This window comes from Lichenostomus cassidix, chromosome 17 (genome assembly GCF_008360975.1).
Source record: "Lichenostomus cassidix isolate B80296 chromosome 17, HeHo_3.0, whole genome shotgun sequence".
Classification (NCBI taxonomy): Eukaryota; Metazoa; Chordata; class Aves; order Passeriformes; family Meliphagidae; genus Lichenostomus; species Lichenostomus cassidix.
The window spans coordinates 7,555,048-7,577,471 of NC_139497.1; the positions used below are offsets into that span (position 1 = coordinate 7,555,048).

Below are 22,424 nucleotides of genomic sequence, written 5' to 3' on the forward strand. Positions count from 1 at the left end.
TAGCAGTGATATAAGATCCCTGGCTCTTCCAGAGCGCTGCAGTCAAGGTTATTTACTGGTGACTGTGTCGGATCAGGCAGCAATGTGGTTTGGATTATACGGAGGGTTCCTGATCAGGTCAGGAGAAGGCTCATGGCAGCAGCCACAGCATGAGCAGGAAGGCCCATGAGAGACTCCGTGGTGGTGTTAGTGAGGAGCCCTGCCAGGATGGGAGCACCAGGAGGGTGGCAAAGCAGAGGTGATGCAGGAGGGAAGACCTTCCTCCGCTGCAGGAGGAAAACAAGGAGCTCATGCAATGGCAAAAGCTCTTTCTCAACTCATTATTTTTATGAGACAACAACATCTCCCTCTTTCCACCCAACGACAAGCACCGCGGAAGGCGGCGCACGGGGCGTGTGAGTCCCGCACGGGGCCGTGGGACCCCAGCCAGTCTCGGGGCCTCCAGGGAGGTATGAAACGAGGCATGAATGGAGTGTTAGGAGAGAATGGAAATCCATTGGCTCCCAGGCCGGCTCTCCTGCGGGGGGTCCCTTGCTCACGATGACAGCGCTGCCTCTCATAAACACGCATTTCCTCATCCCCGTTTGTTTCTCTCTCTTGTGCAATCTCTTGTACCAGACGGGAATGGGAGTGAGTCCCACTGGTACGTGAATGTGTTACAAAAAACCTTCCCACCCTGCCACCAACGAAGTACTGAGAAATAACAACAGGGTTTAAAAGGGAAAAAAAAAAAATAAAAGAGAAAGAAAAGAAAGATGGGGCAGCTGGATGGATTTGCTACTGGCCATGACTTATTGTTCTGAGTGTAAACTCAAGGGCATGGCTGTGCTGGCAGTTTGCAGCATCAACCAGCACTCAGAAGCCCCACTGCATTTGGTGCTCTGCATCCCTCTGGGAAACTGTTGCTCCTTCCCCAAATGATTTTCCTAGGTGAAAAGCACAGGACAAAAATAGAGGCAAAGTAACTTGACTGGGATCATGTAGTGCTCAAAACAAGAGATATCCCAGCTCCAGCCTGCCCAACACTATTCCTTGTGCTGGATTGTTTCACCTGGTGGGTGTGAGCAGTGCTGATGCTGCCAATCCCTGGGCATGGGCCAGGCTGCCCTTCCCAACCCACACTGCTGGGACAGAGCACAGTGGGGTGTGATGTGGGTGAGATGTGACATAAGGTGTGGGAGTAAGGGAAAGTCCCATCATCAAACACATCTTTAGGGCTGGTGGTGGAGGTTAGAAGGTCTCCCAGACCTGGGCTGGTGGAGCAGGGATGGAGGATCAGCTGCAATTGCAGAGGAAGAAAAGCTGGAGGGAGTTGAAGTCCTTCCCTGCAGAGGGAAAAACAAGGGAAGAAACCTGAAGACAAATGCCTCTGGAGCAGCATTTGCAGGAGAGCAGGGCTGGCTCCATACCTCTGGAAGCTCACAAGCACTTCAATGACAAAGGGTTCTCCCATGGCACAGGACAGCAGGTCTGCAGTGCTGGCTTCTGGGGTAGCAGGGCTCTGGCTCTAGGCTGGTTGGCTGTATAGCCATCATTTCAATAAAGAAATGATTAAAAGAGGGTGGGGGTGGGGAAGAAAACCCCAAAACATCTGTTTTACTTCAAATCAGGGAAGATTCCTTTGCTTGCAAGGAATGTGTAAATCACGCTGGGCTGGGAGATGTGCATAACCCTGCCTGAAAGCTCCTCTGCACTTCAAACGAATTCTAACGTGCTTACTGGGATTTTGTTTTTATTAGTTGTTTCGGGGCTCCCCCCTCATCCTACCCTCCACCCTCCCTGTCTGCCTGCTGGAGCTGTGAGAATCTCCTGCCCACTGCCAGTCCCTTGCCCTGTGCCCCTCAATTCAGTGGCCTTGGGGCACGAGGGCAGTGGGCACTGCAGACCTGGCTGGCATCCTTCTGGCTGGCACAGAGCAGCCCTGCCTGCCACCATCCCCACTGAGGCCATTGCAGGGCCTTATTGCCTGTCCTTGAGCTCCCAGAGCCTAGCTGGAGGTTGGTTTATTGGGATTCTGAGCCTGGGATGCTCAGAAGGTCCCCTTCTCCTAGCTGTTCCCATGTCCATTATTGCTGAGCTTTGATTGCCTGGGGAGGGGCTGGTCAGCAGTGCTGGGGACAAACCTGATGGGGACAGATCAAAGCTCTGCACACACACCTCCCTGTGCCAGCTCACTGAGGTGACTGTCCCTCGGGCTGAGGACAGGCTCTGCTCCCTGCAGTCACAGCAGCTACTTGCCTTTCTTCTGAAAGCAGGAGGCCCTACTGTGGTGGCTTTTATAAGAACAGTCAGCCATCGACTTGCCATGGACCACCCACTGCTCCTCAGATGACACTGCTTTTTGAAGTCACTACCAGCCTGGGCTGGATTTCAACCAGCAGCCCAGATGGAAGCCAAGCCCCCAGGAGAATGAGAACAAGCCCTACCAAGGGGATCTCCAGGGGTAGCAAGCTGTGCCGTGTCTGGTTCTTGTTTAGAGGGGCTGTGAGGTTGGGAGGGACAAAGATTTCCCAATTTGCCACGGGTCACAACCTTCCTCTCACCCATGTCCCCCGGGAGGGCGATGGCCAAGCTCTGCAGAGTGTTGGTAGGTTGAGCAGTGGGGATGGTTAGCTGTGAACATTCCCATTGTGGAGCTCCCTGCAGGGGTCCAGGGCTTTGCTTGTCTCTCCTTTCTCCTTGGCACATCTGGAGGAAGAGTATTTATTCTCTCAGTCCTTTTGAGTATTTATTGCCTCTCTCCTGCTCATCCCCTGCAGCTGCAGCCACCCTGAGCACTGCTGTCTCTTCATGGAGAAGGATGACAGCCATCCCCTGAGGAAGGTCCTCAAGGCATGTGTCACCCTTGGGACACCCACCTGGCACAGGGGACTAATGCTGTCAGCTGAGGCTGAAGTCCTCCCACCCACAGATCAGTGCAAGGACAAGCAAAACCTCAGAGTAATTCCTCAGAGTAATTCCTGAGCAGAGCTGGGGCTGGAGGCTGTGGTGTGTCTGTGGCTGAGGGAACAGGGTTGGGGTCTCCCAGACTGATGGGGACAGCAGCAGGTACTGCACAGGAAGGAGAGAGGATGCAGGTGCTGCCAGGGGATGTCCTGCCCTGGGGAGCTGGAGGGATTGATGGGCATTGCAGTGCCCTTGTGAAGGCTGTGGCAGGGTTTGGGGGACGTGTGGGATGCAGAGCCTGAGGAAAGCCCTCCTTTGCTGTGCCCAGGACAGCTCCATCCATCAGCAGCTCTCTCTGATGCTCTGCAGCCCGAGCAGGACCAGCCCTCTCAGTTGGCAGCCTCGGGCATCAACCCGAGCTGTGGCACAGTGGGAATTGTTCCAGCAGCACAGGGAGGCAGAGGCAACTCCTCTGACCTCTGTCCAAGGGCTTTGTTGGGTATCCCAGCAGAACAGGGACTCTGGCACTTCACAGACTGTAATGAGCTGCTGTTGCTTCACTGGAGACAAAAGCACCAGCCTGCAGTGCCTCATTATCACCTCCTTCTGGTTCTTCACTCCATCAAGGGATGTTACAATTCCCATTCTGGGTAACATGGGACCTTCTGTGGCCTTTCCAGGCAGCAGGGGGAACACCTTGCCTCAAGCCCTGAGACAGGGAAGATTGTGAATAGCTGGGCCAGTTCTCACTGCATTGCCTCTAGAAGCACATCTGCAAATCTTCATCCTCACAGCCAGCAGGACGAAAGCAGGGACATGACTGCCAAGAAATACGGACCTCAAGCACCCTCTATCCATCCTCTCCAAAGCTGGTAATTCCATGGTGATCCTGATTTTTCTGCCACGGTTCTGCATTCACAGCTGGGAACAATCCCTATGGGACATCATAGAGTTCTGCTGGGGCATCTCCAAGCTAATGAAATCCTCCTTGCTCCCTGGAGTGTGCCTGGGAGCTAAAGCCCCAGTGTTGCAACATCAGCTGTGCTATCTCGTGTCAGGGTGGCTGTTTTGGGTGTGCTGTCCTGCTGCCATGCCAAGGAGCTGCTCTCTCATCCACATCCCATCTCCAGCAGAAGCTCCAAGAGAAGATACCAGAGAAGATCCAGAGAAGATTGCTTTGCTCTTCCTTTATCAGTGGGGTAAAACTGCTCCTGAAAGGATGTACTCTGAGGGGCAGGGATGAGGGAGTCACTATCTGCTCCTTGCAACCACTGGCAAGGATCAGGGGGAACAAAGGAGGAAATCATAAAGCAGAGAAAAGGGCAAGGGGGGACAGGGACACTGCTGGTGCTCTTAGCCCTGGACTGATGATAAAGACACCCTGGGGCTGCAGCAGCCAGGAGGGTGGCAGTGACCTTCCTGCACCTTCTGGATGAAGCCATGGCCTGGCTGGCATTTTCCCCTCATTGCCAGTGAAACACATTTTCACCTAAGGCAGTCTTGGCACTGCTGCTCGCAAGGTGTCCGGCTGGCAGAGGGGCTCCCGGTGGAATCTTGGCTGTCCAACACAGCTATCATTCAGGAGCAGGGTTCTAGGGAACAGAAGGTGGCCTGTGTATCAAGGCCTTCTTTCACAGCCATGGCAGTAATGGGAATCACTACTCTGATGGGTTATTGACAGCGTTTCGAGGGAAAATCTTGGGAAATTGAGATGCTGCAGTTGAAGCTGGGAAGGTGAATGTCCTGCTGGGCGTTTCTTTGTCAGGGAGACAATAGATCCAGGCAGTAGCAAGAAGTGGTCAGGATTTTTAATTAATTTCTTTCTTTCTTTCCCCTTCATCTTTTGTTTGGGTCTTGTTCAACAGGGATCTGAAACAAAAAGAGATTGATGAAGTGCTCTAAGGAGGCAGAGCTGAGTGAATCTGCATTGTAGCCTGACTCAGGCACAGCAGATGCTGCTGAGGGGTTGGGGGGACAAGAACTCAAACCTGCCCGCTCCAGGTTTTGGCTCTCTGTGGTCTCACAGCCCTGGAGACCTGGGGCAGCACAGTGAGGGATGCTGTGACACCCAAGTGACACTGTCCCACACTGCAGCCTGTTAATTCAGCAGCAATAAGTGGCCCTGCCCTCCTCCCTGTGAGAAGCACCGCGCTCTCCAGTGAGTGTTTTCGAGCATGGCCATGGTATCAGCTGCAATTCAGGTAACTTTGCAATGTGGATAACCCTGAGTGACCAAGAAAAGATGGACTCATGGCTGTGCAAGTCTGTCCCCAGCCCCACAGCGTCTCCACCTGCCCTCACTGTCTCAGAAACCAAGTCTTCTGCCCTTTTTCCCAGATCTCCCTGACCAAACAGCTTTTTACTGTGCAGAGCAGCCTGTGCCTTCCTCCTGCCTCCTTCCTCCAGCATTTGATGGGCACTGTTTCATCCACTTCCAAAAGGCATCAGACACCTGAGGCATGTCGTGGCAGCTACATCTGACAACTGTGGTCTGCTTTTGTTGGGAGGCATCTGTTGAAGGATAACGATTAGTCTCACAGCATTTGCTGTCCTGGGAAGAAAAAAAAAGGTGTGAATTGTGAGAACAGTTTACTGACAGCCCCATGGATTGGTGTAATGGCAAGGCTTCAGCATGGCACCAGTTGCTGCTAACCTGTTCCTCCATCACGCTGGTGGCAGCAGGTCAGTTGTCACAGATGGTTAAAAGAAGCTCAGTTATAAAAGGTGCTTTTCTTGGACGGTAAAACTGTGAGAAGAGCTTTTTAAAAGATTTCTTTTTTCAAGCACTGTCCACTGTTTCCCTACTCTGGAAAGGCAGAGCCAAAACCAAAGGCAATGCACAACAGAAGACACCAGTCCTCTTGCAGGATAATTAAGCAGCAATTCGCTGGGTGGTGGTGGCAGGTTGGTGTCACCTCCCTCAGAGCCTCTCCCCAGCATGCAGCAGGCACTGAGCTGCTCAGAAGTGTCCCTTCCCCCAGGAGCTGCCCAGTCTGCCCTGGCACAGCTGGAGGTCACAGCACAGTCCCTTGTCCCCAGCCCTGCCCGCATTCCTGCAGGTTTCCAGTGCCCCAACAGGAGCATCTGATTGCAGCAATGCTTGTGGCAGTGCCAGCCCTGGGGAGGTGGCATGAGAGTGACAACTGCCCTGTAAGCTTTGCCTAAATCCCAAGGCTCCAGCAGGGCCTTTGGTAGGGCTGCAGCTTGGTCAGCTCCCTGCCAGGACACCATGGACACGGGCATGGCATGAGTGAGAGACAGAGGAATCCTCTCCTTCCCAAAACCACCCCCTGCTAATTGTCTGCTCAGCATTTGCTGCAGAGACTGGGGGGGATTGCTCTCATTTACCTCTCTTAATTATTGTAAATCACACAGTCGCCAATAAGCTCAGCTGCATTCCTGTGGCTTGCGTGGACCGGCTGCTTTTTATTTGATTTGATTTCTTTTTAAATTGTAATGGTTTCTGAATTGGGAATGCTTGCACTGAACACACACACCCCTTTCCACGCTGCCCAGGCAGCTGCTGGCAGGAGAGCCGCACTCCTGCTCCATGGCCCTCAATGGAAGTGTCTGGGAGGCTCTGCAGGGGATTTACAAGCCCACCGTGGGGCACAGAGATGGGTGGGTGACTCCTGGATCACTCACAGCCCATGGCAAATGGCTGGGGTGAAACACCCACGGCTCTGCCCCACCCTGCAGCACCCCTAGGTTCCCACACTGCTCAAGAAGGGTCTTTTGGGGAAAGTGTGCGTAATTTACAGATGTTTTTAGCTCCAGGAGATGCTGGGATGAAGATCTGATGCTGCTCACCTCTGGGTATCAGGACGAGGAAACATACACTGCCACCCTCAACCTCCAGCAAGCCCCTCACCTTGGTGCCTGGGAGCTCAGGGCACTCCCAGACTAAAAGAATGGCAGAGAGCAGTTTGTTTGGGTCCCATGAGCACAGGGACGTGCGCAGTGCTGGGTCTGATGGCTGTGCTCACAGCCACGTGTGTCTGGGGCATCGCTCCTGGCAGCTCCGCTCCGCACACGCCTGACTGCTGGCACAGCCCGAGCTCAGCCCCCTTCCCTCGTGCCCAGGCTCCGTGCTGAGATCACTGGGCAGCAGGGAAGCACGGAATGCCAAGAGCTGCTCCACGGAGGGCTTTTAAAGGGAGGCCTCGGCATTGTTTTTCAGCTGGAACAGGAAGCGAGCCGGGCTGGCAAGGCAGGGTGTGATGTGTGTGTGTCAGCAGGCTGGAGCGTGGGGCTGGGTGCGTGCGAGTCTGGGCAGCCTGGGCTGTGCAGGAGGCACGGACACGCTGTGACCAGCCAGGGAGGGATGGCAGGACGTGCAGGGAACACCTCGGCCGAGGCAGGGGTTGTGTTTTCAGGCTCAGTATGACGGGTGGTGGTAGCCATGCTGCCAGGGGAGGGAGAATCCACTGTGCTCTGCATGGGACACTGGCCAGGGTTGCCCTTGCCGAGCTGCTGGAGTTAACAGCGAGAGCCTCGTGGCTGCAGGAACACGGCACCAAGCCCAGGCACATCAGCCAAGCTCAAGCCAAGCCCTACTGGCAGGAGCATCTTGTGCTTGCACCACTTTGGAAAGCTTGATGCCGTGTTTTTGCGTGACACGGGGCTCTGGAGCAGCATCTCTGCCCTGTCCCCCACTCACATGGGCCAGGGGGTCCTCTCAGAGCCTGGGTTGGCCACACACAGTCCCTGCAGAGCTCCCAGTTGGCACATGCTTAATTAGCATGGGGGTTTGGTATCTCCAGGAGTGCTAATTGAGTTCCTTATCAGAGCCTTTCTCTGCAGCCTGGGCAGACCGTTTGGGGTACAGCATCTCACTGAGCAGCTGCACCAGCCCAAAGGCCTCAGGAAGACAAGGCAGAGCAGAAATGCCTGTGGTATCTCTGTAGGATAGAAAGAAATCAGCAGCTGAGCAAAGGAAGGTCAGACTGGAAGTCCTTATCTCGCTTCCTGCAAATGAGGATCATGAGTAAAGCACTCAAACATCATGAGCATCGTGAGAGGGAGTTAAAAAAATGTTGTCTATAAATAAATAACATGTTTTGAGCGTTCATTCTCAGTCCTAAGCATTTTGTGCTTTTATAAATTTGTATTTTGGGTTGTTTTCTCTGCATTGAGAAAGGATAGAAACATATTTTTCTGGTTTTTAAATCTCTTGAAACCCAATGGACAATCCCCACAATCATTATGTTCCAGTTACTGAGGCTTTTACATGCCCCTCTTGCTCTCTCTTCCTCCCCCAAGAAGCATCTTGAACCTAGTGATAAAATTGAGTTTTCAGCCAACATTGGGTGGGGAATCTACAAGGAAGGTACTGACAGTTCATGAGGCCAAATGTTAACTGCTTTCTATCTCTCCCTGAAAGTTCCTTGAGGTCCCAATAGGTTTTGATTTAGCAGTAAACATTTAACCAGCACTACTTTTTAGGACTTTGTATGGTGTGATTTGCTGCAGAGGTGGCAGCATTTCCAGGCATGGAGGGCTGATCCCTGCCAAGAGCATCTGTGTTTGGTCCCCTTTGGAACCTCTTCAGGTGAAATAAATGCAAATCTTCGTGGATTTTATTGAAGGCATGGGTGAAAAAGAGGATCAGCTGTGAGGCAGTAGCAGGAAGCCAGGAGCTGCTTTGGAAAGTGCAGGGAGAAGATGAGGAAATGTCGTGAGGGAAGTTTGTCATTAAACAAAACACCTCCAGGTTATGAAGGAGCCTCTGCCAGATAGTAGAGACCATATGGCATTCCAGGTTGTCTGGTGTGGTTTTGTGCACTGACTGTAGGTCTGGGACCTTTGTGTTTCTGGCTTTGACTTCACCCCAGAGAATCTCTGCCTTGGGCAAAGCACTCTGAACAACTCTTTGGCCTCATTTTTTTACAAATTATCAGGGCTGGTCTGTGCAAGTGCAGCTCCATGCTCATCAGTAGGGATGGTGCCTGGCTTGGTCCTTGCCCCACGACGCTGTAATATATTTAAGTGGGGCAGGAGGATCTCCACGGAGCTGCAAAATCCTATCCTGTCCTTGGCTTAGCTTCCTCCCTCAGTGGGATCACTTTGGTTTCCTCTGGTTTGTCATGTAGATGCATAATCGTGGAATGATTTGGGTTGGAAGGGACCTTAAAGCTCATCCTATTCCAACCCTCTACCATGGGCAGGGACACCTTCCACTGTCCCAGGCTGCTCCAAGCCCTGTCCAGCCTGCCCTTGGGCACTTCCAGGGATGGGGTATCCACAACCTCTTCTGGTAACCTCACCACCCTTTACTGTAATGAAATTCTTCCTAATACCCAATCCAAACCTACCCCACTTCAGCTTAAAGCCACATCTCCATCCCTCCTGTGGGTCTCTCCTCCCACTGGCCACCCCCTTGATGTCCCTTTGGGTCCCAGGCTGCTCCTCATCTGCATCTGCTGCAAGTTTCCAGCAAGGTGTGAGTGCTGGATTTGCACTGAGATATAGAGACACAAGTCTTTTACTCCCTTCTCTTAATTGTCTGTTTCCGGAAATAAAAGAAAAAAACCTAAACCCCAGCACTCTGCACAGTGCCATTAACTGGCCATAAATGTGTTTTGCTGCAGAGGCTGGGTGGTCAAGTGGTTTGAGAACAAGATTGGAAAGCATCATCTCCCGAGTTTCCAAACTGTTCATGTCACTGAGCCTCTCCGGGGCACGATGCTTCACCCCATATGTCTCTGTTTACTGTCGATAAAACAGAGCTATTAATACTGCAGTGCTTCAGGGTGATCTTTTGGACTGTAATTAATGTTAAAACCTTCTGAGGTCACTGGCTGCAAGGAGCTGGAGAGGTGCAGAGGCTGTGTGCCAGCCTCCAGCACAGCTGGGGTGATCGGTGCTGAGTCCGAAACATTTCATTCACAGGGAATGGAGATGAAAGAGTTTCCTCTTAGGTTCTTGAAAGAGGACTGGCTCCAGGTGAGGTAAAGCAATTGGGTTTGTTCTCAAAAAAATTTTTGACAAGATCAAAACAACTTTGATTCCTATGCTTTTCCATTTACATTGTTTGGTTTTTTTTTCCTTACATCATCTGAAAAAAATGATGAAATGAGGGCTTGTTTTTTGACATCTATTTTTTAACCCAGGCCTGACCAGGAGAGATGCTCTTGCTCTCGGCAGCTGAGTGACTTTGTTCCTGTGTGAGCTGGAGAGAAGTGCAGTCAAAAGGCTCACACAGGTCTTCAGCATCACCCAAAGGGGTGGATGTGCTTCAACACCCAACCAATCCTCTGACCCCACTGGCGATGGAATAGGTGAAATGGGCACTAATTGCTGAATATTACAATTGTGTTTTGATAAAAGTCTTCTGTTTTTCAAGGAAAGTGCTCTGGCACTGATTGCCTCAGAGCTAATGGAGCCAGCCTGAGCTGCTGCAGGCAGAGCAGAGGTTACACATTAGCTCTGCTCACCCTTTTACAAAAGAAAACACAACAGCACAGCCACCGTGGCTCGGCAGGTGACCCCAGGATGGGGATGGAGAGCAGCTCCCAGCAGTTGCTGGTGTTAAGCCCTCTCACTGCTTGTTGTGCTTCTGCTGATGAGCCAGAAGAGCCCTGCACTGGGTGGGCAGCAGGACCCCTGGGGTCTCTGCCCAGTTCTCCCTCTGCAGCTCCTCATCTCCTGGGGCTGGAGTCCCCCTGCCCAACACTGGGTGCCCCTGCTGGAGGGAGGCAGAGGGACGGTGGCACCTTTGGGATGGGATGCAAAGCCCTGCAGTCAGACTCCTGCACGGAATGCAGTGCTGCCCTATTGCCCTGTCTGTTCCTCGGTGAGAGCAGCCTGTGTGTGGTGCTTGTGAAGTGGCACAGGGTGGGTGTCCTTCCCGAGATGCTCTCACACTGAGCAACGCTCCTGGTAAATTCAGGAAAATGATGTCATGCCAAAAGGATTAAATAGCATCTCCTTGGGCGAGCAGAGTGTGTGCATCCCCTGTGTGCCCCAGCTCTGTGGAAATGGGAGTTGTCCCTGCATACAAGTGGGCTCCTTGGCAGGCTGCTGGCATCCTTTCAGACAGCCAGCATTGTTAGGGAGCTAATGCTAATTGCTCGGAGGGAATCTGTCCTGTGCTGGGAATTGCTACCGTGCAAATGTCAGCTCTTATCAGCCACATGTGGGATGTGCAGGGCCTGCAGGGAGGAGAGAGAGGCTGGCAGTGCTCGTGTGTGGGGTGAGGAAAAGGGAGGCATTGCTTCTGTCCCCTCCCCAAGGATGCTAAGGACTTAGGACCATTCCTTAAATAAACATACCTCAGGGTCTCAATCCCATTTAAGCTTCAGCTGCTTTTATGGTACTCCTTGCACTCACTTGCAAGAGCTGCTCGGTTTTACCTCAGGCTAAGGAGGGGTGGTGTGTTATTTCTCAGGCAGGGTAACCCACCACCACACCACCAGGCATCTCAGACCTCCGAGGGGTTCAAACCAGCCCCTGCACTTTGTCAAAGCCAGCTTGAGTTGCCATGCCCGGCTCGGGGTGAATAAATATGAACTGGTGGCCTTTGGGAGAGTGGACAGAAGATTGTCACCCCTGCTGCGAAGAAGCATTCTCATTTTGGAGCTTTGATGCTCTGACCAGGACTCCGAGCTCAGCATCCCAGGACATTCCATGCAGCCACAGGCTGTTTATTCAATGCTCAGTCCAGCACAAAAGCCATATTTTACTGTCAGATGCTCTCCATTAGCTTCAAGTGTGAAATTATCATTCCCACCCTTTTACCAACCCCACCCTTGTGAGGAAATGAGGGAGCAAACAACTCAAGGGCCGTTCACAGGATGAGTACGAGCTGTCACTTGTCAGCACAGAGCCCACTTACAGCAAGAATTACTGCTCTGCTCCCAGAAGGGCCAGAGGGGAGCCCAGCTCACAAACACCACCGTGTTGTAATGGGCACACCAGTGCATGGCAGAGCAACCCTGAGGTGTTTGCGTCCCTCTGCAGCTGGGAGGATCCAGGGTGCAGCCCCAGGGGGGTCCCTGGGATGGAGGAGAGGAAATGGAGCCCTGGATATTCCACAAAGGGTTGAAGTGGCCTGTCCCCTCAGTCCTGACTCCTGTCCCCAGGTTCTCCTCTGTTCCAAGAGAACATCTCACCTCTCCTTGAGATGCCAGAACTTACTGATAGTGCCTGGACCACATTTTCCCTTTCTCTTCTGAAGGCTGGTTCCCATAACAACCCGGTGGTATGGGACTGAGGGATCAAGACACTGTTTTCCTTTTGCTTCTTGCCTTCCAGATTTACCCTGTATGCAGTGGATACACGAGGGAGGCACTCAGAGCTGAGCACAGTCACCCTGAGGACAGCCTGCCCGCTGGTAGATGACAGCAAGGCAGAAGGTCAGTGTTCAGGCGCCTCGTGTTCCATGCCAGGAGACATTTCCTGCTAATTTTGATTTTCCTCTCTTCACTGTGCTCCCATAAACCTGCCCAGGCCCTTCTCTCCCAGTGGGAAGGCTCCTGTAAATTCACCCACGGGCACAGGGATGTCCAGCTGGGAGGGGTGACAAATTGAAGGAGTCTCCTTGGCTGGGCAGTTGGTGGCTCTGTGATGCCACACAGACATCCTTCCTGTGCCCAGCTGTGGGAGCTGTGCTGTGTGTCTGACCCAAGTCCCCTGGAAAAAGAGCAATCCCTTCTCACCAACCTGGCCCTGGCTGGGCCATGCAGGGCACCACTGGCTCTGGGTGTTTGAAAGGCAGCTGGGGGCAGCTGGATCAGTTTAGAAATAGAAATGTTGATAAAAGCCCAGCTACTTTTGCACATTTGCATTGTCCAGTTTTGAAACTGATCCCACTTGTTCCTACACCCAGCCCAGAGCTCTTGGCTGCCTTCAAGTTTAAAAGGATTCCTCTAAGTGACCATCATGTTACCTGTTCTCTTTCTTGCTTGCTTTCCATTGCAAAAATCACACAGAAGAAAGTTTTGGGTAGTGCTTAGTTCCACGTTCAGTAAGATAAGCATTCCCAGGTAAAAACAGCAAACAGGGGAATAAGGGGAAGGAAAGAGATGCAGTTTTGTGCATTAATCCCATGCCCTGATCCTTTCCAGAGATAGCTGACAAAATCTACAACCTCTACAATGGCTACACGAGCGGGAAGGAGCAGCAGACAGCCTACAACACCCTCATGGAGGTCTCTGCTTCCATGCTTTTCCGAGTCCAGCACCACTACAACTCCCACTACGAGAAGTTTGGAGACTTCGTCTGGCGCAGTGAGGACGAGCTGGGGCCCAGGTATCTGTCCCTTCCCTGGGTGCTGCCCTGCCCTGTGCCCAGAGCACCCCTCTGCTGTGGATGTGATACCCATCTTCTCTTTGTAGCTAAGAGAAGTCCCCTTTTGGTGTTCCCAAGTTGTCCTGCATCCCCTAGACCACCAGGTCCTGCTTGGTCCTGGGATGATGCTGGTGGGACACCTGGCAGCTGGGTGGTCTTTGGATGAATGTTGGTATCACCCAGCCTGGACCAAGTGGGTGATGCTTTGAATGAACTGGGAGCTTGGAAGCACTGAGGGGAGGGAGACAAAGTGTAATTTCAGCCTGGAAAAGCTTTTCCTTCTCCCCCTGCTCCTACTTGCTTGGCTGAGGATCTCTCTGTAGTACCAGGATGACAGTTTACCACCGTTTACATCTCTCCTGGACATAAATCCAAGCTGGCCTGGGGCTTGTCCTCCTCCAGAGATGCCCTTGGTCATAGTTTCTTTGGTAGTTCATTGGCCTCTGGCACAGAGCCATTCTCATCCTTCCCACTGCCTTCCTTCTCCTTTGATGACACTGCAGGCTTGTTTGTCCTTTGCAATTGTTCCTTTTTCTCTGAATCCCTGGGAACCATCAGCCTCTCCTTACACATCCTTATTTCCCTGTTACTTGAGATCCAACCCACTGAAGGATGCTTTATAACCTGATACCTGCAGCAAGCCATGGGACAGCAGGGTGACATTCAAACTGCCATACTCAGGACCCAGCTACATCTGGAGCTCGTGGTGGATTTGGCTGCTGTCTGTTGTCCTCACCGAGCCAGGGGAGCTCCTTAGCCCTCCTCTGCCCCATTCTGTACTTGAGAAATGTGTGACTTGCAGCCAAGGGGATGAATGTCTAAAAGCCAAGGCAGCCAGTGCCAGGCTCGTGACAAGAGCAAAGACTTGCCATCCAGCCTGGCTTCTCAGCGAGCTTGGACAGCAGCAGAGGCACTGACATAGCAGGAGGCAGCAAGGATTCTTTTTTTGCCAAGGGAGGCCATCTCGTAAGAGGATTTTAATTGACAGACTGTTCTCCTTCCCAGGGGGACATTCATTTTTTGTACCTTGAAATGTTTATCAGATGAGCCTCGGCTTCACAGTAAATGTTCGCTCATAAAACGGAGCGACAAGAGGGGAGTCGATTGCCTCTGTGTAATAAATACATCACACTGAGGTCCTCGTGAGCCCAGTTTCCATGAAAGCCACAGGTTACTGCAAACAGCTGCTGGCAAGAAGACACACTGACAGCCAGATGTCCCAACCAGACCGTTTACATTAAGGAGACATTAAAAACTTAGCTCATAGGTGGCCCTAAACCAGGACTTTCCGTGGTCAGCAGCATCTCAGCACCTGGCTTGCCTCATCCTGCTCGTCTCCTCTAGCAACCACAGCCCCTTTCCTGCTCCCCCCATTCCTCTCACAGACATTGAGTGAATCTCACACAGTTAATTTGTTCCAACAAGACAGAAGAGTCTGTCTAAACCAGTGAAGGTTTAATGCTACTGTGCATCCAGACCTCTGGATCCCTGCAGCCAGTGTTATTCCTGACACAGCCATGGGGAGATTTCACTATTATTTTCCCTTACAGTGTTTTCAGGATGATTCTTATGACCACTGCAAGCAGGGTCTGGCTTTTAGGAGGAGGCAGGAACAAATAATTAAGTTAAAATCTTTCCGTGCCCTTACTTGTGACTACCAGCAGCACTGGGGTCAGTAGGTGGCATCAACCCAGGGCTCACAACCTGTCCCCTGCTCCAGCCAGTCACCCAGGCAGGCAGCCGGGCTGGCCAAGGGACAAGAAGTGCATCTCCAGAGCAGCTGACTTCTAGTGCAAGGGGGAATGTAATGTTCTGATGGGAGGCTGTGATAAGAGGCCATCAAGTCCTGGACTCATTGTCCTCCCACACGAGGGTCTGAAAGACCCAGGTCAGTTCTCGGTAGAGTGGAAAAATCTGAATTGATGACAAAATCGTCTCATATGGGAACAGAGCAGCCAGGCAGACACCCTCTCCCTCCAGTCCCAGGAATCTCATCCTTCCTTCCAGCCCAGGTATCACTTTTTATTGGCTCCTTCAAGCTGCTTTGCTCTCTTTCAGTCCCTCCCTCCGAGGTGAGGCAGGGCAGGGTTTGGCAGGCTCTGGATGTGTTTTCATCCCACATCAGCCCTCAAGGTGAGTGATCGCTGTCCCCTGTGCAGCTGGGGGACAAATATCCACAGGAGCACCCCTGGCACTGGGCACAACAGGAGGCTCCTACTCTTGGACATTTCCTTGCAGAGCTAAGTCTGGCAGCAGGGACCTCAGTGCCCTGTCCCCTGTGCTGTCACCACACTGCACTCCCCTCCTGCTTCATGCAGGAGCCCTTGGAAAGTGCCCTGGCAGCAAACACCCATCCCCTCCCTTTCCTCACCCCCACGAGGCACCGCAGAGGGAAGTGGCTGCTTAGAGCTGTCACTATTTTTAAATCCCCCTCTTCATCATTTGTGACTGTGCTGTGACCTCTAAATCCACCACCTAAGTGGAGTCCAGAACCAGTCTCTGGCTCCTGTGGTGGGCATGTGGCACTGCTGGCCCACACCAATATGGGCACACCCCATCTGGGCTGTGGGGTGAGGGGGAAGGGGGTCACTTCATCCCTTTGGGGACTGAGAGCTTGGGGTCTGGCCACAGGCATCCAGGAGAGTGACTCCCCTCTCACTCTCCTGCCATCCCCTCCCAATTCCTGCCCTTAAATAAGGCAATAAATTGCCATTTCTGGCGGGGATGAGGTTGGTCAGCATTTAGGAAGATTTCATTTCCAGTATTTGAAAAGGTGGTCGTTCTGACCCGACAGCCCTCCATAGGGAGCACTTGGGTAATACCCAGGGCTTGATTTATGGTGTTAAATTGGCAGCCCAAGAACTGCTCCTGTAATTTATTACCCAGTCTCCACCAGAAAGCCTCTCTCTCTTTCTCACCCCTCCCCTCACCCTCTCTGTCTCTCTTCCTCCTTATTTTTTTTTAAGAGGGAACAGCTGTCAGCCGAAAGCTAAATGTAACATTTACACATGACTTCATTACCCTGCTAAAATAAATGACTCAAAGCGGTGAAACCCATCAAAACTGGAGCTTTGGCACTGGACATCAAAAGTGAGGGGCCTGATTCCCTCTCCCTCGTCACCCTGTCTCCTCTGTGACCAAACTTCAGTGTGTTTTCAGTATTCTCATGGGGCCAACCCATCATGTGCCACATCCTATCCTTAAACATGGGGTTGCCCTGGGGCTGGCTGCACCAGGAGAGCTGTGGATGCAGCAGGTGTGTGGAGACAGCTCCAGGAACAGCACAGCCTCTGGCAGAGCAGACATCAGCAGGTTGGGGTGGTTTGACCCCTTTATGCCATCCTTGGGCTGCTTCTCACACATAGGAATATTTGCCTGGGCCAGAGACCTGACTATGTATCAGGAGGCAAGGATGTCAGGGTGAGTTCTAGCAATATCCAGGAGATCATTAAAGCGTGGTGGAGCAAGTAATGAAAACAGGAGGGTAGAGATGACCGGGGAGCTGGAGGCAAAGGTTGTGTGGGAGAAGAGTGAGAGATGGGTGAGGAAAGCTGTGGAGGGTAGGACAGGGGAAGTGGTGAGAAGGGAACAGAGGAATGGCAGAGGAAGGCCAGCAGACAGCCACTGGCCAGCTGAGACATCCATTCCTTGTAATGTTGGTTGCCCACCACGGGGCTTTGCCTCCAGTGGTCGTGGCCACTCCTCATTGCTCCCCTCTGGCTGTGGCTGGGAGAGGCCTTGTGGTGAGCTGGAATAGTAACCAATTTGGGGGGAAAAATCCAATGGTTGCTTGTTTGGCCTTTGAATAACAACTTCCCCATGTTGGCACAGAGTTCAGGTAGACACCAGCACAAGCACGTGGTAAAGGGCTGGGAAAGGGCCAATACCCCCTTTTGGAGCTGCTTTACAATAAATCATGGAGCTGTGGCCTTAGAGAGATGAGAGTTGTCCTTTGTAAGGGTGTTCTGGCAGAGTGATCTCCTTCTGAGCATGGCCAGCTCACATAAAAGTCCATCCCATGAGCTGATGTGGGCACTGTTCTTGTTCAGCCTTCCCTGAAGGGGAGAATCAGTGCAGATGTTAAGAAACAAACTCCCAGCATTGGGATGGGACAGCACTGGAAGAATCACCAGCTCCTGGCTCTAGGAACACATCAGACAGAAATTCATCCAGGCAGGTCGATCCCAGCAGGAAGTGGCACAGGTGATGACTTTTGGTCCCTTCCAGCTACAGTGACTATGATTTGTTGGAGTTTGGCAACAGTAGTGACAGTCGCTACAGACTTTGGCTTGCTGCTGTGCTGAGCTTTAATCAATCAGTCTTCACCGAAAGCACCTAATGCCATCATGGAATTTGTAACTCCAAGAGCACACATCCAGCAGCACAGGACCTGTTCCTGGCAGTGTGTCAGCCCTTGGTGTGTGGTGGGAGCACCAGATGCTGTAGAAGGTCAGGTGGCTGCTGCGGAGAGCAGAGGTGTTGTGTCAGAGCTGGGCACAGCTCAGCCCGTGACATCATTATTATAGATGTGTGTGTAGCTAATGAGGCTTAGATTGCCAGAGAGGCTCAGATTGCCCAGTCTGGCTTGTCTTCGTGGATTAAATCCAAAAATGGCTATCATGGAGTGTTGTCCAAGAAGGGCCAACTTCCTTTGCTCTTCCTTTGCCCTCAAAGCTGACCCAGAGCACATCACCCCTGGGAGGTGTGGGACAGTTTTCCACGTGCAGCCCTGGAGGAGCAGTGGTTTCCTACAGCCTTTCATCCACTCTTCCGCTCCAGAGGGAGAGGTCTGAGCTGGCTGGGGATGCCAGAATGCCCTCTCACCCCCTGCTGCTGTCTCTGCCCTCTGCTCTGGCGCTGAGGTGACCCTGACCAGCCCTTCCTGGCGTCCCATCCCCGGACATCAGGCTCCCGACGCTCCCCCTGGGCTGGGAGCTCACAGCCTGAGCTGCAACACCACTCAGCTTTCATAATCAAATAATCCCCATGTTTATGCCTTGCTGACTGACAGTGCTGCCCCTGACATATCATTATCGGGAATTTACATTCCTGCAGGAGCTGTGAAATCCCCAACTCCCGAATCCAGAGCTTTCCTGTGGCACCAGAGGGAGAGGAAATAATCTGTGATCTTGAGACTTTCAGACCACTGAAGTAAACCCTCTTCCCTCCCTTTGTTTGATTTAGCACTTTGCAGACTCCCACAAGGGGATTCTTGGTTTCTTACGGGTTTATTTTGTTTTGTCTTAATATGTTGTGCTTTTTTTTCTCACTCTGCTAGTGTCAGTCCTTTTGGACCGTCTGCCTCCTGCAGACTTGGGAAATTGGGAAAGGGAGGGCTGGGCTCATCAGTCAGGAGCAGGAAGGTGCTGGGGGTCTCACCAGGGTGCCAGTTAGGGGCAGCACAGGTGCTGGAGCTGACCAGGATCATGTGGTGGTGGTGGTGACAATCTAGCCAGGTGCACACAAGCTGGTCCAGTGGGTCAGACCTGAGTTCCTGCTGCTGCAAAATGGTAGATAGAACCAGAACTTTGGGAAGAAGAGAGCTTCTCTCCGCTTGAAACAGGAAAGACAATGTCTTAGGCAATGGGTCTCATCCAGTCTTGTCACGAGACAGAGCTGGTGGCAGAATGCAGAAGCCCTGACTCCTGCTCTGTGTTCTGCCTTGCCCTGTTCCCATCTGTGTCCACTCCAGGAAGGCTCACCTGATCCTGAGGAGGCTGGAGAAGGTCAGCAGCCACTGCTCCACGCTGCTGCGCAGTGCCTACATCCAGAGCCGCACCGAGACCATGCCCTACCTGTTCTGCCGCAGCGAGGAGGTCCGGCCGCCCGGCATGGTCTGGTACAGCATCCTAAAGGACACCAAAGTCACCTGCGAGGAGAAGATGGTCTCCATGCTGCGCAACACCTACGGGGAGTCCAAGGGGCGGTGAGGGAAGGAGCGGGCCTGGAGCTGTGGGAGGCAAAGGGACCCCGAGGAGTCGAGGACTCGTGATGTGCTGAGTGGCTGGTGGGGTTTGGGGTCGGGTGATGTTCAGAGGGGGTGGAATGGGACAGCGAGGCCAAACAGGACTTTCTCACACAGATGGCAGAGAAACAGGAAATGAGCAAGTTGGATTTTAATTTCTTTTCCTTTTCTTTTTTTTTTTTTTTAATTTTTCAAGAGTGAAGAAGAAAAAAAAACAAAAAAGAAATTACCTAATTTGACTCAGCATAAAAGCCTCTCCTTTTTAATCTTTTCTTACTGAGTTTCCTGGACTACACGCTCCAAAACCCTGGGAGGAGGAGATACCCACTCGAGGCCAGGGCCAGGCAGAGGGGAGCTGCTGGGCACAGGGTGACCCCCTCCCTGCCTGCCCTGCCACGGGGCAGGAGCTGTGGGCCGAGGGGCCGTGGTGGCCGAGGATGCCAGGAGAGGTGGCGCGGGTGGCCGGTGACACCGCGCTGCCAGCGAGGGTCCCGGAGGGGGAAGCCAGGCGGGTGTCTGGGATGCTGCAGGCAAGCTGGGTTTTGTACCACTCCGGGTGGACGGGGTGGCTCCGTGCGCAGCCTTCGTTCGCAAGGCTCCCGGCAGCTTGTTCTGTGCATTAAAGGTTCATATTAAGTCCATCTTCGCTGCCTCTGTGGTGTTTCTTCCTGACGCAGCCTCACCTCTGCTTGGGCGTTCGTGGGGTTTTAGTTTCTGGGGAGGATATTGCTCATGGCAGTCCTGGGATGTGGCTGGGATGAGGCATCCCAAGAGCTGGATGAATGGAATGGAGGGAAAAGTGCAGCCTTTTGCACAGGCTCCTCTCCCTCCTCAACACCCAGCATAGCCACTGGTCCCACTGGGAGCTGGAAGTGTGTGGGAAAGCCCAAGAAGAAAGCCAGGGGCCAAAAAGACATGGAGAATCTGGTTTCTTTTACTGTCAGATGTGGGTTAGGCTGGCTCGGGCTCCCTGTGGGTAATGGATTTCTCAGCCTGGTAGCCAAACCAAAAAGTGAGGGAGGGTGAGAGGGGAAAAAATACAAGAATCAGATCAGCTCAAAGCTGTTGCTTTTTCCTTTTTAAAGCAAAACAACGAACCTGGAGAGGCAAGAGTGTGGGTTGAATGAATCGGTTTAGTCATCCCAAAGCAAATAGTTTTGTTTAGTTTTTCAGGTTAGTTAACCCTTTAACATTAAAGGAAACAAACAGGAGGTGAGTTGCAAAACAAAAATGTTTTGAAACCAAACAAAGGTGCAGGATTTGATGTGGAGGAAGTTCAGCCAGAGACCTTTTTCCTCTTGAGCTAAACCGATTTGCCTGATTTGCACCCACTCAGATAATTCTGATTGTTCTTTCCAAGTTGCTCTTTTTTCCCACCTCTTTGGTTATGATTTTCATTTGAGCCACATTGATGTTCATTGGGAAGGACTCCAGTACCTGGTCAGAATCCTGCTGGAGTTCACAAAAAAATTTTGCTGTGACATTGCAGCCTGTGAGATACGATCCAAACACTGCAGGTTGCCTGAGGTCTTAATTTTTAAGCTAAATCCCTTTTTGTGATGAAGAGAGAGAGGAGAGTGATGCTGAGGGCTCTGGGCTATGGCCTCTGTGTCACTGTGTCTCGTACCACACTGGACACGAAGAGCAAGGAGGGACTATGACACCACCATGTATGAAAATCTGAGTGCCCAGCCCTGCTGCTGCATCTTCACCATCCCTTTGCCCTTTGGGGGTGAGTGGTGGCCATGGAGTTTGGTGGTGAGGATGAAGGAGATGACCAGGATTTGTTGCATTCAAATGAAGACTTTGCATTTGCCTGGCTGGAGCTGCCACAAAATAGCGAAAGCCTTGGAATGCCACCATGGTGATGCCCAGCCAGTGCCCAGACTGGTGTCAGATTGAGCTGCCCATATCATGTGCTGCCAGGACACAGTGTGAGCACTTCAGGGGGGTGAAAAACCCCCAAATGTCTCTTTGGAGATGCAGTGACTGGGACTGATGTGCAGTTTTGAGTGCCACTATGTAAGAAGGATCGAAAGCCACTGGAGAATGTCCAACAGAGGGACATGAAGATGGTGAAGAAGGGCAGAAGCCATATGAGGAGCAGCTGAGGTCACTTGGTTTGTTTAACCTGGAGAAGAGGAGAGTGAGAGGACATGATATGATATTTTGCAGCTTCCTCACAAGGGCCAGTGGAGGTGCAGGCACTGACCTCTGCGCTCTGGTGACCAGTGACAATTCCTGAGGGAATGGCATGAATATGTGTCAGAGCAGGGTCAGGCTGGAGATCAGGAAAGGTTCTTCCCCCAGAGGCTGCTGGGCACTGCCCAGGCTCCCCAGGGAATGGGCACAGCCTGAGGCTGCCAGAGCTCCAGGAGCATTTGGACAATGCTGCCAGGGGTGCACAGGGTGGGATTGCTGGGGTGTCTGTGCAGGGACAGGAGCTGGGCTGGGTGATCCTGGTGATTCCCTCCATCTCAGGATGTTCCATGACTCTATTCCTCCATGATCATCCCTTCCTGGCACCTGCAGAGCACACAGTGGCCCCATTGCCTGTAGGACAGATTCCCCTGGACACTCAGCAGGACAAAGCACAGGCCAAGGCTGCCAGGACCAGCAGCAGCCTCAGGGAGCTTGGCTGGTCCATGCTGTCCCTGCTGCTCACCGGGTGCAGCTCCAGGTGCTTTGAAGCTGTCTTGTTTTCTCAAAGCTCTGGCTTGCAGCTGTGCCTTTCCCTGTACTTTATAAACACAGAGTTTTATTTTGTTTTTGTTTGCTTGGCTCGGGGATGATTCATTTCTCTTGGAAGCCCCATGCAGCACACGGCGATGGGGAGCAGCTCTGTGGTCTCGCTGCAGGAGAGAACCAGTGTTGACCAACCTGAGGGACAAACTGCCTGTGTTCTCTGTCACTGACTGGACTAGAGGTGTGACAGGGATAATGCTGCCCCTGGGATTAGGAATATCCATTGTGAGTGTGGTGCTAGGTGTTAGGGACAGGAGATGCCAGCCAAAATACAAGGCAGCTGGCTGGCTGCCCCTCAGCATGGTTTTCCTCACTCTGACACTGAGAGCTCCCCCACAGTGGTGTTTTTCGCACCTGGGATGCAAAAAGCTCCGGGGAAGGGACAGAGCTGCAGCACAGTGATGTTTTATTGCAGATGGTGATGGAAAGGAGACCTTCACCTCTGGTAGCCCTGACTGGGAACACAGCAGGAGCAGCACAGGGACAGGCTGGTTGTCCCCTGTATCCACACTGCAGCTGTGTCCATTGCAGAGGCTTA

The 22,424-nt window shown here is 52.4% G+C and overlaps 1 protein-coding gene across 4 annotated transcripts in view; it reads left to right on the forward strand.

The window, feature by feature from the left end:
• Positions 1-19,782, forward strand: part of ASTN2 (astrotactin 2) — a 370,770-nt gene extending 350,988 nt beyond the window's left edge. For all 4 annotated transcript variants that reach the window (XM_085077209.1, XM_085077207.1, XM_085077208.1 and 1 more), the window contains 3 exons: positions 12,142-12,242; positions 12,954-13,137; positions 18,869-19,782. In XM_085077209.1, coding sequence (XP_084933335.1) covers positions 12,142-12,242; positions 12,954-13,137; positions 18,869-19,106 — 523 coding nt within the window. In that variant the 3' untranslated portion in view covers positions 19,107-19,782. The remainder of the gene's footprint in view (positions 1-12,141; positions 12,243-12,953; positions 13,138-18,868) is intronic.
• Positions 19,783-22,424: the final 2,642 nt, after the last annotated feature.